General features: G+C 42.6%; 1 protein-coding gene across 14 annotated transcripts in view; it reads right to left on the minus strand.

Moving 5' to 3' along the window:
- cacna1aa (calcium channel, voltage-dependent, P/Q type, alpha 1A subunit, a) overlaps window positions 1–15,482 on the minus strand; it is a 78,488-nt gene that overhangs the window by 56,177 nt on the left and 6,829 nt on the right. For all 14 annotated transcript variants that reach the window (XM_070980718.1, XM_070980714.1, XM_070980713.1 and 11 more), the window contains exons 2-3: window positions 4,664–4,769; window positions 4,038–4,177 (exon numbers count right to left, since the gene is read on the minus strand). In XM_070980718.1, coding sequence (XP_070836819.1) covers window positions 4,038–4,177; window positions 4,664–4,769 — 246 coding nt within the window. The remainder of the gene's footprint in view (window positions 1–4,037; window positions 4,178–4,663; window positions 4,770–15,482) is intronic.

A 15,482-nucleotide genomic window follows, 5' to 3' on the forward strand; every position in this document is an offset into this window, starting at 1 on the left:
AGGCCGATGAGGCAATTCCTCATTCACACTGTCTCCACGGTTACGGGGCCCTTTCTCATTCATAAGTGTTTCCATGGCAACAGGGACCTTGGCTCATTGATAGAATCTCTGTATCACCTTGGTAACAGGGCCAAGGGAGGAGCCTGATTGATTGTTTTTTTTTTTTATCTTTTTTTCTCTTTAATGTAAATGTATCACAACACACACAGGCAAACACACATGCACACAAACATACACAGATAGCAAAGGTACAAACACGCAGACAAATATCTGTACAGCAAACAGGCACTGGTTAGAGATCAAACATATTGAATAATTTTTTTCACGTATGCGCACTGGAAAGTAGGTCATTTGGAATAACCAATGGAAAACATTGTGGGGATGGAGATGCCGTCTACAGTACATCTTACATACTTAAACCCAACAAACACACAATCACAGGTAAACACACAAACATACAACCTGCAGAGGAATACAACTGATTAAGGAGAGCCACATTAAGCAAGATCGCTATAACACAGTCTCCCCATTGACCCTTCTCATGGGACACCAACACATTATACAAACACAATCTTTTTTGCCCGCTCTCTCCGTCTGCTTTCCTGCTGACTTCAGCTAAATGCGGCTAATTATCTCTGTCCACATCACTGACCAAATCGCTTCGTCTCTTCCCCAAACTCTCAACTTATCTCTCCTTGTCTCCTTGCTTTCCTCTATCACCATTATTAAACTATTTCAGATTTCGTATAAACATAAAAATATAGATACAATTACAAATATATAACTCTCTCTCTCTCTCTCTCTCTCTCTCTCTCTCTCTCTCTCTCTCTCTCTCTCTCTCTCTCTCTCTCTCTCTCTCTCTCTCTCTCTCTCTCTCTCTCTCTCTCTCTCTCTCTCTCTCTCAGTGTTGGTGAGGTTACTGATATCTCATTATTCCTATAAATGAAATTGCATTTAACATCATGTAACATCATAACAGGTGAATGAAATGTCACGCACATTGCTTTGTATCAGAAGTCCACACAGCACAGCTCTGTCCCATGCACTATTTAATCACATGAATGTGACAGCTGCTGGGAGTTGGAATAATTTTTCACAGTACCCTCAAAACAACATTTTAAACTGAGAGACAGACTATTTCAAGAGAGCATGATTCCAAAATGGCAATGGAGGCTGAGGGAGACAATTTTAAGACAGAGATCAGTCATTATTCTTACTGTCATTTCACTCTCAAGATAGATAGATTTTGCAAATCTCAACTTCAGACGATTAAAAGGTCACCAGAAGGCATCCTTCCTTTCATCCTTCACTTCCCTGTACCAGTCGTATTGAAACAAAAGGACCACAACAAGAAGGAGGAACAGAGGCGAGGATGCAAGCCAAGAATGGCTGTAAACTAAGGGTAATTGGACTAAATAATCAATAGTGGGCATAAAAAACAACTAGCTTATTCCCAGGGCCAAATCACTCAGGCAATTTACTATAAGAGATAGGTCAACGCACAAACACATGGGCACAGTCACAAGGATGTACACAAATCTGCTGACCTCCAGCAAGGTTGCAGAGTGAATAGCTAATCTAGTCAGACATTCTAAGTGGCATTTGCGTATTTGTCTTTGTATGTACTGTGCAAGTAAGTGCACTGGGAAAGGAATGTTTGAAGTGTTAATGCATATGTGTGTGTGTGCGTGCATTGGTCAATGCGCTATCAAAGGTTTCGGCCAGAGGTGGGTAGAAAGGCCAAGTAGCCTTTCATCTTCAAAGAGCTGTACCGCTAAAAACACAAACCCCATTCACAGAGAGCACAACAAAGAATGTGTGTGTAGTGCACGCAAGCGTGAAACGTATTGACTTCAGTCAGTGCGCATAATGTATCAAAAGAATATACAGTATGTGTATATTAAGTGCTGGAGCATATTCTCTGTCTGTACATCTAGCAGCAGCTTCTTGCTTTACTGCAAATTGGTAACAACACAGCTGGTTGACAGAGATGGAGACTACTGGGTGTGTTCTGTGACTGCTGTTTACGTTGCTAAATAAATGGACTGTTTAGCTGGAAATCTGTTGATCATTGCTTTATTCATGCTCCATAATAATGCCGATTTCATAAAAGTTGCACTTTTCTTTATTCTTCTCCTTTTGTACATCTTGCTTCACTTTCATTAGTCTAAATACGATCTCGCAAAATAGTGCTATGCTCAGAATGAGGCTCTGTGCCATTTCCACTGACCTTCATCTGTGCCTGAAGTGAGCTGTTAATTCTTGGACTGGACATCTACAATAAATAAAGTTTTAGCCAAATTTACCTCCTTGGTGTCCCTGTCAGTCATCTATTGATAACACTATCAACTTAATTTTAGTCGCATGTGTATTATAAATCAGTACTGATGGAGCAGAGATCACCACATGACCAACAGACCTATTGATGCTACAGGAAGAGGGAGGAGGACAGAGGAAGACGGTAAGATTTAAAGCCTAACTTCCATCTATTGAATGATTGCCAGCAAACATGATGGACGCTCACCACGTCCTAGCCAGGACTCATATATCGACAATGCAGCCTTAAAAGAGTTTCAACCTACAGTAGATTATAAAGACATTCAACCTACCAAGCAATGCCCTTGTTTGTTGGTTTCAAAGACTGAATCAGGAAGCAGTTTACAGTTACAATACTAGAGATGGGTTGTCATTACAGGCGTAGGCTTTACTTTCATCTGGGCATTAACTGTGAGAATATTTCGTGCTCACATGTTGGATTAACATCTCCACTATAACGCCAGTAATGTACGTACATGTAGGAGACGCTGACGACTTAAGTGCTGTGTCATGCTTGCTTGGATTTCCTATTATAAAACACTGAGGGAGGAGGATTATGTGAGACCAGGCATTTTTTGGACGTTTTAAGGACAGCCTCGTTTCCTTCTGCTCTCTGTATCTCAGGACTTCCTGCTGGCTCACTGACACTCATCTTCTCACTTCTGTTCTCTCTTGCAGTCACTCTGTTGTGCCATGCTGAGATGAGCTTGGCTTCATGATTGCTCTTATTAAAGCATAAGGACATACTGGCAGACTGAGTGCTCACTCACTCAGTGTGTGTGTGTGGTTACTCTGGTGCTTTGTCAGCAAAGATGTGTAAGATTTGTGTAACCCATGAAGCTCCAAATCACACAAGCATGCACACAAACATGTAATGACCTTGACATATTCATTTATACTCTGCCACAATCATTTCATTGGAAATCAGTTTCACTATGTGGCTTACTTTCTGTCATAGTCCTCAGGCTGCGTCCAATATCACAATCCCTTTAACCTTGCTTTCACTTTTTCACTGAGCATTCAAATGAATTATCATCATCATCATCATTAGCATTTTTAGCATTGCACTCTGCATCTAGCTAAGCAACTGTCATTGTTGGTCTTTATACATGGTCACTGCTCTGTTGTTAAATGTGGGCAAATCACCATCTGAATCCTGTTTTCATGTTGTCATTATTGTATTGCTAACCCTTGTTTGTTTTACTTCATTTCTTGCATTCTTCCATTGTCTCTTTTTAATGGTTTCCGCTGTCTCTCTGCCTCTACTTAACTACCAGCACCTATGATTTTTCTCGCATCCTCTCTTCGCACCTTTTATTCAGTCTCTGTTCCCTCTGTGCCCCCCCCCATCCCCATCCCCCATCTCTGTTTGTATTGAGGTGACATTTGTTCGCCACCCAGGCTGCTGGCTGCCTGCAGTTCTGCTCTGTGATCTGACTGCTGCCTTGCTCCGGATGGGGCCATTCATTAGGGCAAAGGAGCAGGGATAGGAAACTCACAAACACACACACATGCGCAAACACACACGTGAACCACGTGACAAACTACTCCCTTCTGTCCAGTTTTAGTTGAATGAAGCACAGGGAAAACCACATCTGATTCTGACCCTGTGTTTCTATAACCGTGTGAGCCTTCATGCAGGTACATCCTCTGCATGTATGATTATGTGTGTGTTTGTAAAATATGTGTGCTTGGGTGAGGTCTCTTTGCTTGTCACTCACCCTGTGAGCACCACCACAAAGTCCATGACGTTCCATCCATTCCTCAGGTACGAGTTCTTGTGGAAGGCGAAACCAAGGGCCAGGATCTTTATTCCAGACTCAAAACAGAAGATTCCAATGAAGTACGGCTCTGTGTCATCCTGAGGGGAGAGAGGGAGCGAGCGAAGGAAGTGAGGAAGAAAGGAAGAGGCTTAGGTGGGAGTTCGGAAGAATATTTTCATAAATTATCCAACTTTTTCTGGGCACTATCTTCAGTGCAGCAATGTAGGGATGGAAGACAATTTGAGTGCACCCACACTGTCTTTTCTAACCCCATGGCTGCATATACTGTTACATTTGAGTGTGACATTAGCATATTTGTGAAACTGTGACTTAAATACTTTGTCAATTCCTACTGTATCTGCAAGAATGTGCTGTTTCTAAAGTGTCACAGTGTACAGAACATTTGGATCATTACGTTCTTTCAAGGCGCAGAAATCCTTGTTTTAACAGCCTCTTTTAGTAGAGTAGCTCCATGCAACTCAGCTGAAGTAAAATCAATAAGGAGTCAGAACTGTCACCTAGACTGAATCATGTTTACACACGGCTCACACACTCACGTACCGTATCATGTCTGTTGAACTTACCAGGCGCTCAGACAGCGGCGTCTTGTCCCCATCAGGCAAATGTTGTTCCAGAGCCAGGACGATGCAGTTGGCAATGATGGTAGCTAGAATCATCCACTCAAATGGAGTGAGGAGGGTCAGTCAAGGATGTAACACGTTGTGAGACATAAATCCAAACAGTTTCTATCCCAAGTTCAAAATATAACATTGAAAGAATACAGGTTGACGTGTTTGTACACAATCAGGTCCTTTTACCTTACTTAATATAACAAATAACAAATATTTGTAGGTCACTGTACCTGTCTTAAACATGTTTGTTTACTATGTTTGTATCATATCAAGGCCTTAAAGTCATTATTGTCAACAATCTTACAAATACAGTATATTTCAATCCTTTCCATCATAGTTTTGTTACTGAATGGGCCAAAGTTCAGAGTCAAAGGGTTTAAAAAGTGGACAGACACAGATTTATTACTACCATGCACAATTTAGAAATGGACTTGTATTTTCAGAGAGATAAATGATTGTTGTCCTTAAATTAGTAGTCTAGTACTTCTGTGGGGGTGCAAATCAGACCAGACTTTGACTGTTAGATTAGAGAAAACTTGAAGTGGCATGAACAGCCAAAGTGCAGATTTGAGCTTTTATTATTTTGTCTTGCACTTCAAAAACAAAAGCGCTCGCTTCAAATAGCAGTTTTGTCAACCTTACAAGAACTTTCAGTCGCTCCAAAAAATAAGATTACCTCACTGATATGCACAAAAAAAAAATCAAATATTTACTCCTTTGAGGATTTCTATCATTTATTCCATGGCAAATTAAGTGGCAAAACAACTAAGATATATCACTACTCTCATGTCAAAGGTCAAACGTAAGGTCAAATGTGTGCAATGTGAATGCAGTGAGTATATAATACAACAGGCCTATAGCTCAAATAGGCCCATGCCTGGCTTCTCACTGCCAATGCCGCCTGTTTACACAAACACACACAGACCCGCAATCCTCCTCACCACATCATCATGAGTCAGTTAAATATGTTCTGCTAAGTGTATGGTCTGGTAACACACCACCCACACACAGAGACAAACAAAACAAACAAACACGCACACACGCAAACAGACACAGGCTACATTAAAGTGTTAGTGTGTGGTAGTATGCCCGGACACCAAGTGAGATTTATTGTGACATCACCGTTTGGCTCTGAGAGAGAGAGAGAGAGAGAGAGAGAGAGAGAGAGAGAGAGAGAGAGAGAGAGAGAGAGAGAGAGAAAGGGAGAGAAATAAAAAGAGGATCTAATTGTACATCTAATTGTGTTTGTCACAATCTCTCTCTGTGTCTGTCTCTCCCAGTCTCTGTGTCTCTCTGTAACACACACACACACACACACACACACACACACACACACACACACACACACACACACACACACACACACACACACACACACACACACACACACACACACTGGTAGTGTCTTCTTAAATCAATCCCCCTGTCTCGTTAAGGTCACAAGATGAATAGTTACATTTAAAAGAGAAGGGAGAAAGCGAGTGGAGAGAAAGAGAGAGCGAGAGAGAGAGAGAGAGAGAGAGAGAGAGAGAGAGAGAAAGAAAGCAAGTGCAAATGTGGGGAGGAGATGAATGAGTGATCAGGAGAAAGGGAGGAGCAGGAGGGGACAGAGGAGGGGAGAAGGACAGAACACATAGATGAGAATATGGGAACAAAGAGGAGTGTGACTTTCATCATTAATATAATGATTATGTGTGCATATCATTGATATAAAGTGAGAATAGCGATTTTGACTGAACCTTTGCTCACTGTTGTTGCTTGTTTTGGCCCTCAAAACAAATCCACTCTTTCCCTCTTCTATTCTATTCTTTCTCCTCATCTTCACCTTTTTCCTACTTGCTTGCTTCCTCTGAGAGCAGCCATTCCCATGATAGATGGGGGAAGGGGAAAAATTGAATGGTGAAGGAAGCAGAGGCTATTTATGGAAACATACATCATATGTGTGCATGTGTGAACCATGTCTGTAACATGTACATGACTGTTGTGCGTATCTGTGTGGATGTGCGTGCACCTGTGTATGTGTACGTTTACTTTCTCCGGTCATGATCAAGCAAAGCTGCTCTACCCTGGTCCAAGCCCACAGTAAGTGTGTGCACATGTTTGTGATCACACGCATCTGTTTGAGCACACACATTACTGCAACACCCACGACACCATTCAATTAGCCTCCCTGTCCCCCAGCAAAGAGTGTGTGCGTATATGTATAGGCATGTGCGTATGCATTGGCCAGTGAGAGGGCAGGGTGCTGTTGACTGAAAAAGAAACGAGAGAGAAGGAGAGAAAAAGAGAGAAGAAAGGGATTGAGTGAGAGAAGGAGTGAGACTGATATAGAAACACAGGGACAAAGGGACAAATGTGTGATGGTGTGTGTGTGCGTTGCGTATTAGAAATGCTCGTCATGCGGAATGACTGTTCGATGTGTGTACACACGATGATCATTTGGCACATTTTGACCCTGCATTGTGTTTCAAGGTCTCACATGACTTCTTAACACTGGCAGTGTGTGTGTGTGTGTGTGTGTGTGTGTGTGTGTGTGTGTGTGTGTGTGTGTGTGTGTGTGTGTGTCTATATGGGTGTACGAAACATTCTGCACATTCTCAATTATCCTTAAAGATGCCCCCCTGCAGACGCACACATGCGCGTATGGATATACAAATTCTTCAGAATATGAATAAGTGACTCACACTCTGCCATAAAACTTTCAATAATGAATGTCCTCTTCCTCCCTCCTCAATGGCTATATATAGCAACATGACAGAGTTAAAAGCACGGGAAGAATCGGGGGTGACGGAGAAAGAGAGGAAGAGAGAGAGATGAGAATATGTAGCTCTCTCACCACTCACCGCCCTTCATCTTTCTAATGTTTTCTTTGTCCTCAGTCTCTCTCTCTCTTCTGCCTCCACTGTGTTTCTCGCTCTACCCGTGGTTCTGCATATGCTTGCTTTTTATTATCTGTCTAGGTGTGTGTGTGTATATTTATACACTGTAATGGGGACAGTAGTAGGTCGTAGACGGAGATGTCTCGCCAAGAAAAGGGAAGTGAGGCCCTAAAAGTACACCACTGGAGCCAAATTATGCACACATACACACACACGCACTTTTCTACTGGCCTTTTCTTAACCTTGTCCATCAGCGCTCCATCCAGTCTTCATGTTCTCTCCCTTTCCTACCTTCTTTCCTCCTCAGTAAAGCCCCTGCCTGTTTCTCACTGATATATTTTTCCCTCTACCTGCCCTGTTAAGCCTCCTCTCTGTCCTTTTCTCCCACACCTCCCTGCTTCTATATCACTGTCCCCTCTTACATTATTCTATCTGGCTCTCATTTTCCTTCCTCTCTGTTCTTCTCCCGCTTGTTTCTCCACCTCTCCCACTTTCCTGCACCTGTCCATCCCATCTCCCCTCCGTCCACCCATCAATCATCCCTATCTCTATCATGCCATCTCCATTCAATATCGAATAAGATGCCGCATCAGCAAATGCACGAGGACACCGACACCGAGAGACAAGAAAGAAAGAAACTGTCCTGTGGGCACAGACATGACTGAAAAGAGTGAGTGGTGAGGAATAAAAGTGAGAGAAGGGCAGAGGATGTGGAAGAGGGAGAGAAACAACAGTGAGGAAGAGAGATGGGTAGCGGAGAAGAGCATAGGAGTGCTGAATGAGGGATAAAGCAAGAGAATGACAGAGGGGTGTGAGAGTATTGCGGTATTTTCTTCTCCTGAGCAATGTGTATGCTCTGCCGAAAGTAGGTTAGTGGCAGAACACACGGACACACACACATGCACTAAGGGAGGGGGGTGGAAGGAAGAGAGTGGGTGGGAGACTATACATCATACTGTCACATGCAGTATGTATGAGTGTATGTAATATGTGTGAAACCGACACACAGCTCTGTATAAATCACTGCAGCCCTCACGTTTCCATATATTGACACACTTCACACATTTCTGTACCACCACGTCACCATATGTGCATTTTCTTTTTTTTTTTTTAATATCTCACACGTGGCTCCAAATTGGAAGCCCTTAAATCTGATGTAATGATGGCAACATTGCATTGAAAACACACACACTTACACATACCCATACGCAGACACACAATCCCAACACAACACTCTTGTCAAAATGTCCCCGCCCCTCGAGCCTCCACAGTCCTGTCTCTCTGCACACCATCCATGCTTGTGCCAAATTGCCACAGAGGCACACATATTCATACATGTACTGCACACACGGACCAACACTAGACTTCACTTGACTAAACTGCACTTGTCTGCCAACAGAGTCCAGACCAGCTGCTACCCTTTAGAAAGGTGCCAGCCTCCCTATTAATAAAACCAAGCATGAAAGTATGGGGCTCTGCTCAGTCTATTTCTGATAAACAACACTTCTATTTTGTTTACTGTGATATATTCACTTGGAAAAAAGGCTCAATAACTGCGTAAACATCATTATCATCATCCATGTTTTATAACGTTACCTTCAGAATGACAAGAGTCTGACTTTGCAAATAAGAAAAATATTGCCATCAAGGCCAAACAGCCAGTGTTGTGGATGTCCCTGAATATGGCTTGAATGTCCCTTCTACCACACAGCCAGTTTGCCCAGCTTGGTTTTGAACTGGCCGTTGTGCCCATAAAATAATACAAGCCACGCAGCAAAGTAACAAACTCAGGCTTCCCAGTGTCTCTGTCATCACGCTGGACCTAAAGAGCAGGGTGAGATGTCTCCCACTACATAAACATTAACAGCTAACTCGCTAGCTAATAATTAATGCTACGTCATAAGCATAAGCAGCTAAACTCTGTACAGTCTAAGTATTAATACACGTGTTTCAAAGTTTACCAGGACATTGCTGTGTAGTGGCAGCTAACTACAAACATACATAGAGGTTAGAATTTGCTGTGAGATTAGACTTGCTGTTGTCACTCAGCAAGATGCCACGACGGGATGCACTCAGCGTGAAATGGCAAGGGAACAAGACAAAACTGTGAGCAAATATCATAAACTTGACAGCTTTTTCACTGCGTTCATGTACATCTGGCCTTGTCCCAGCTTCTTCATCTGTTGAGTTTTATGGGCGTTGGCATCCACAAGTGCTGCCTTACCGCCATCTGCTGGGCCGCCCCCTCCCCCATCTTCTCCAGCATCGCCACGGCCTGCGTGAAAAGGCGCAATACGGAGATGTTCCTGAATATAGCTGTAGGTTATCTCAGTATTGGGTGGAAGAGGCTTATGAAAGTATTTTGCTTGTGCCTCATGTGAGTGACTTGTGGTGTTTCTAAGAAGAAGAGGACATAAAGAAAAATAAAATATGTTAAACTCATAACTTAGCAGTTTCCCCTTTTCTCCGTCAGCTCTTTTATACGCCTCACTCCTTCCCCTGCCCTCCTCTCTCTCCCTCTCTGTCCTGTTACATTATGCAGCAGAGCACTGGCAGAGCAGCTCAAATGATTACTTCATTTTCTTGTCACTTTTCCCACAGAAGCACTGATTTGATAAAATGAATGGGATTAAGCACTGTAGTTGAAACCTATCTAATTATTTTGATAATCAGCAGCCATAAAAGATAAGAGACACGGTTGAAGCGCTTCATTTTATTCCAGTATCATATATTTTAAATAGAATCTTACGAACTGCAGTTAAAGTGTCTCTTCATATTTCAAATATTGCCATGTATTTTCACATTAAGCAACATTTTCACTGGCAAAATATGGATGGATGTAAGTTATTTCAATTTGTTTTTCCAAGCTATAGTCTGGTATCTTAAAGTCTAAAAGAGAGAGATTCTATTTCTGAGCCAAGGGAAGATATCCACAACACTCGATATGGACTTAACATTCTACATCGTGATTACAATATATCTCACACCAGAATGATTGTGTCTCCCTACAATACACTCATTTGTCAGTGAAGCCCCTCCACAGCGAGAAAATGGTCTCTCCTGTGAGGGGACAATATTTTTCCACACAAAAACAGCTGATTTTTGCTTTTGCATTCAATGCTGTGATCAAAAGCAGGACAAGAGCTGCAATTAAAACACAATCTGACATGAAACACATGTCAAACACATGTCCATGCCTCAGTGCTACAAAACATTTCATGATTCAACATTTATCCCACTTTGGCACCATGTTGGACTGCGTTGCCAAACAAATGGGAGTGCCCGAAGGCCAGTTTAGCCCTGCTTGGCCTCTCTCAGTCTGATTTAGCATCAATCAGTGTGTATAGGCCTTACAATCGCCCACTTCTCCTGCCTGCTTATTCCATACGGCATCTGCTGTATCTCTATCTCACCCCTGCCACTGCCTCTCCCTCACCACCCACATATAGCCGAGTTGTCACTTTGTACAAGATGCTGACGGTGGTGTGTGTGTGTGTGTGTGTGTGTGTGTGTGTGTGTGTGTGTGTGTGTGTGTGTGTGTGTGTGTGTGCCCGCGCGCGCGCATACCATGGGCTATGTGTAGAAAATCAGTGTGGCGTGTGACATTTTTTACCTGTATCTGCAGGAAGGCAGTGCAGGTGTGTCAGCATGAACGTGTGTTTGTATACGTCACAGAATGTGCTGATTTAACCGTGTGCCTTTTTTTGCGCTGCCAATGTGGATGCGTACATGCGAGTGTGACTGTGTGTGTGACTGTGTGCCAGCACACCCTGCAGGTAGAGTGCAGGTTTCCAGCAGGGTTTGTCTAGTAACAGCCGCAGCACATGACTAAAGAACACGGTGCAAAAAAAAAAAATCAATCCATCAGACTCTCTCCCTGTCTCTATTTTTCTCTCTCTCCACGTATTCTGAATCCCCAAAATAGCTCTGCTCCACGTCACTGCAAGCCCCCCCCTCCTCCCGACACACACATACACAAGCATTCGAGAAGACACACACCTAACACAAACACACACGCGTCCAACTAGCCTGCAACTGAAACTGAATTATTCAACAGAGCCAGAATGCACAGCTAAGAGAAAGGGGAATGAGAAAAATACAGATGGAAAGAAAGGACAGAGAGACAAAGACAAAAGAAAAATAAATAAATGTGATCTTCTATTCGATTTGAATACGTGTATAGAGTCCTCATACATGAACAGGCACACGTCACATCTGTTTCCAACAGACCAAGAAGTACATGACAATAGGATAAGACTTTGATGTCCTTGACAAGAAGTACTTAAAATTCTAAATGCTTGTCTTACACAGTGTAATTCTGGAGATTTTTAACAGTCAATCCAAACTAAACATTTACTGTGGGGTGAACGCGTCAAGCCTCTGTCGCAACATCTGACCGCAACCAACATATGATGTCAGAGCAGACGTTTGAAAAGGTGACATCTCTAAAAAATGATGTAACAATGCACTAAGACTGTGCGAAATCAAATGCAAAAATCTGCACACACGAGGTTTGACTGCCGCTGGCAAATTTTGCCAACAGCTATTACCAATATTTCTATTTTGATTTATGTCCTAGTTGCTACACAGCAGCATGTTTCCATATTGATTTTGCTTCCAATTCTCAATTGCCATATATGTTACAAGGGCACCCGTCTGCTGTATATAAAAAAAAAACAGCTAGCATGATGCATTCATCAAATTTTAGAGGATCAATTGACAATCTGAGAATACTGAACTAGAGAGAGAGAGAGGGGGAAATGTAGATTCCTCACTACCTCCAATGACCTCAATGTTCCTCCACCTCTATGTAAGAACACTGTGGGAGGACAGACAGATGTATTTCAGTACACACACACGCACAACCACACAGACACATGCACGCACCCAGACACGGTAAAACAACAATGCTCTGCTGATGATCAATGTCAAAAAGATGAGATGTTGCTATTTAAATGAAAAATAGGTGTCTCAAGTTCTTTGTTTGTTTTTTTTTTAAAGTAACACTTTTCATTCTCTATACTCTAAAAATACTGACGGATTAATCAGGTCACATTTTCCGAAGACAACGCTGCAGATGAAAAACGCAAACAGCACATAATGAGAAAAGTAATGTGTATTTTGTAAAAGCGTGAAAAAAAAATAAGGTAAACAATCCAAATAGATTAAGTTTTCTTACAAGCTTGATTTTGTGTTGTTCTGTGAGCGCAGACGTACGTGTGTGTGTGTGTGTGTGTGTGTGTGTGCGTGTGTGTGTGTGTGTGTGTGTGTGTGTGTGTGTGTGTGTGTGTGAATGCTCATAAAAACCCCAGTGCCAAGTCTGCCCTAAGGGACTCAGGATACAGATCAATTCACACATTTATTACCAGACAGTCAAAGGTATGAGGTAGGCAGATTGAGCCCTGAAGGCACACACATGCGCACACAAACACACACACACACACATACACACAAACAAACACACACACACACGCACACACACACACATAGGACATGAATCGTGACACATAGGACAACACACACAATCACACGCACTCATTATTGCCAACAACTGTGAGCAAACTAAACTAAACAAGACTTGCAGCTGTCAGGATGTTCAGCAAAATATCCCCCAAACTTCTAACAAATGCTTTAAATTAGCATCACAAAAGCCGGAAGCAGCCAATTAGAGGGAGGGCAAGACGCAGTGGAGGACAGCGAGTGGAACGGCAGTGGCAGAGAGGAGAGAGGAAAAAGAAAGAATGATGGATAGGATTTGAGTGAAAGAGAAAAAGTACAGGTAGTGAAACGTGAGAGGAGACGACAAAGCTTCACTTCCTATCAGTCAAAGAGACAGTGAAAAAAACAGAGGGAGAGGGAGAGGAGAGGAAAGGGGAAGAGAAACAAAAAAGGATGGAGTTTAAAAAATGTGTGGTTTTTTGGGGGGTGGGGGTGGGGGTGGGGGTGGGGGGTCCAAAGATTAAATGTAAGTTGCTGCCATCTCTAAATGACAAAAACAAGTCTGTGTGTGTTCTGTCTGCAGTGTAGCTAGCAACCCTGAGTGTCTGTCTCTCCACCGCTTTGTGTTAAATGATTTATATGCAGACAGGCAGTTTGATTCTCCCTCTCTATCTCTCTCTCTCTGTCTCTCATTAGTCTATCCCTCTCTATAATGTCTCTGTCTTACCGACTTCCCCCCTCCTTTCTCTACTTCTGTCACTCAATAGTCCATGTCTCTGCTCTGTATCTGTAGTCCAGCTGCATATGAGAAGCAGAGCAGAGACAGCTTTTTACCTCCTCCACTTAAAAAAAGCTCATTTTATCCTGTATAGCACATAAATACACACAACTGCCTCTCACTTACTGCCCCTTAGCCAAACACCTGGAAGACAAATAAAAAAATATAAACATAGAAAACAATTTAAGAGGCTACACACACACACACACACACACACACGAAGCGCTTCGTGATAATGGTGTAAACTTTCCTAACAACCAGGTCTCTACGTCAAACTGGAGAACATGGGAGGAAAGGAGGGTGAAAGAAGCTGATGAATCGTGCTCTTTTCAAGTAGCTCCTGTTATTTTTAGGCTGGCCTGATGTAAAAGATCAAGACTCAAGAGTGTGTCCAGATTGAGGAGAGAGACCCCATATGAGCAGAGTGTGCATTTTAAGGCTGAAAGAGAGCGTGCGTGCGTGTGTGTGTTTGTGTGTTTCCCAAATGAAAGGGCAGATAGAAAAAATATGCAGTAAAAGAATGACCCACAGACTGTGATAGACTTGTAAACAAAGCACAAATTCAAACACACAAATCCTGCACGCGCGCACACACACACATACACAAAAAAAAACATTGACACACACAAAATAACTAAGCTGGTGTTAAGTCTGTGTAGTTACCAGCTGACAGTTGCAAGCTGGAGAAAGGCCAATAAATAATTTAGATTCTGCAGTGAATGTAGATCACTGACTCTCCACATCCACCCAAAAACACCCAGGTCTCTCTCTCCCTCTCTCCCTCTCTCTCCGGGTGTGTCTCACTTTCTCTCTGTCTGTCTCTCTTAATCACTTAGTATACACACTCTGGCTATGTGTGTCTCGACTCTACTCGCATGGTTGCAAAGGAGGTGAGAGACCTGACTATTCTCTGTGGTGGTCTGGTCAGGTCCACTAAATATGTAGGGGAAAAAAACTGCTCCTGACTCACACATACACGCACGCACACACACACACACACACACACACACACACACACACAGACCTGAACTACGTTAGTGTGCTCCCTTAGGAAATTTGCTGACACAATCAGGAAGTAACACACAACATCACCAACCAACACCAACCTGCATTTGTCAGTAAGTGTAGGAAAGGTCAGTCAATCACAGTTACTCATAATAAATACTACAAATCCTTTATGACTGACAATTTCTCACATATATTAGCAGTGCAAGTAGTAGTAGCAGTAATGTATAGTTACTACCCTTTGGTTTGATGACAGCATGGACGCAAATGTGCAAAAGCACAACTGTGACATAAGGAGTCATATCTGTGTCCATGTCTGTTAATTTTTTACCACAAACTAAGAAAAGACATTGAAGACACAGAGGAGGCAGGCTGGCTGCTCAGTGAAACAGCTGAGCAAAGAGATTAAACCCACTTCTTCTCGAATGGCCATTTGATATCTCATTGATTCGGGGTCATATAGGATCAGATGTGGAAGTCGGAAGATTACAGCACAACTGCTAACCAACAAGCACAAACAACACAAACATTACAAAACTCAAGGCGTGCACAGTATGCACAAACTAACTGATGACATGCTCATCGCTAACTTTTTTTTTTACTGAACACCTTTCACATCCTATGATTACGAAAGGGGAGTTCATTAAAAAAAAGACATTCCTTGTATTAT

This window comes from Chaetodon trifascialis, chromosome 15 (assembly GCF_039877785.1).
Source record: "Chaetodon trifascialis isolate fChaTrf1 chromosome 15, fChaTrf1.hap1, whole genome shotgun sequence".
Classification (NCBI taxonomy): Eukaryota; Metazoa; Chordata; class Actinopteri; order Chaetodontiformes; family Chaetodontidae; genus Chaetodon; species Chaetodon trifascialis.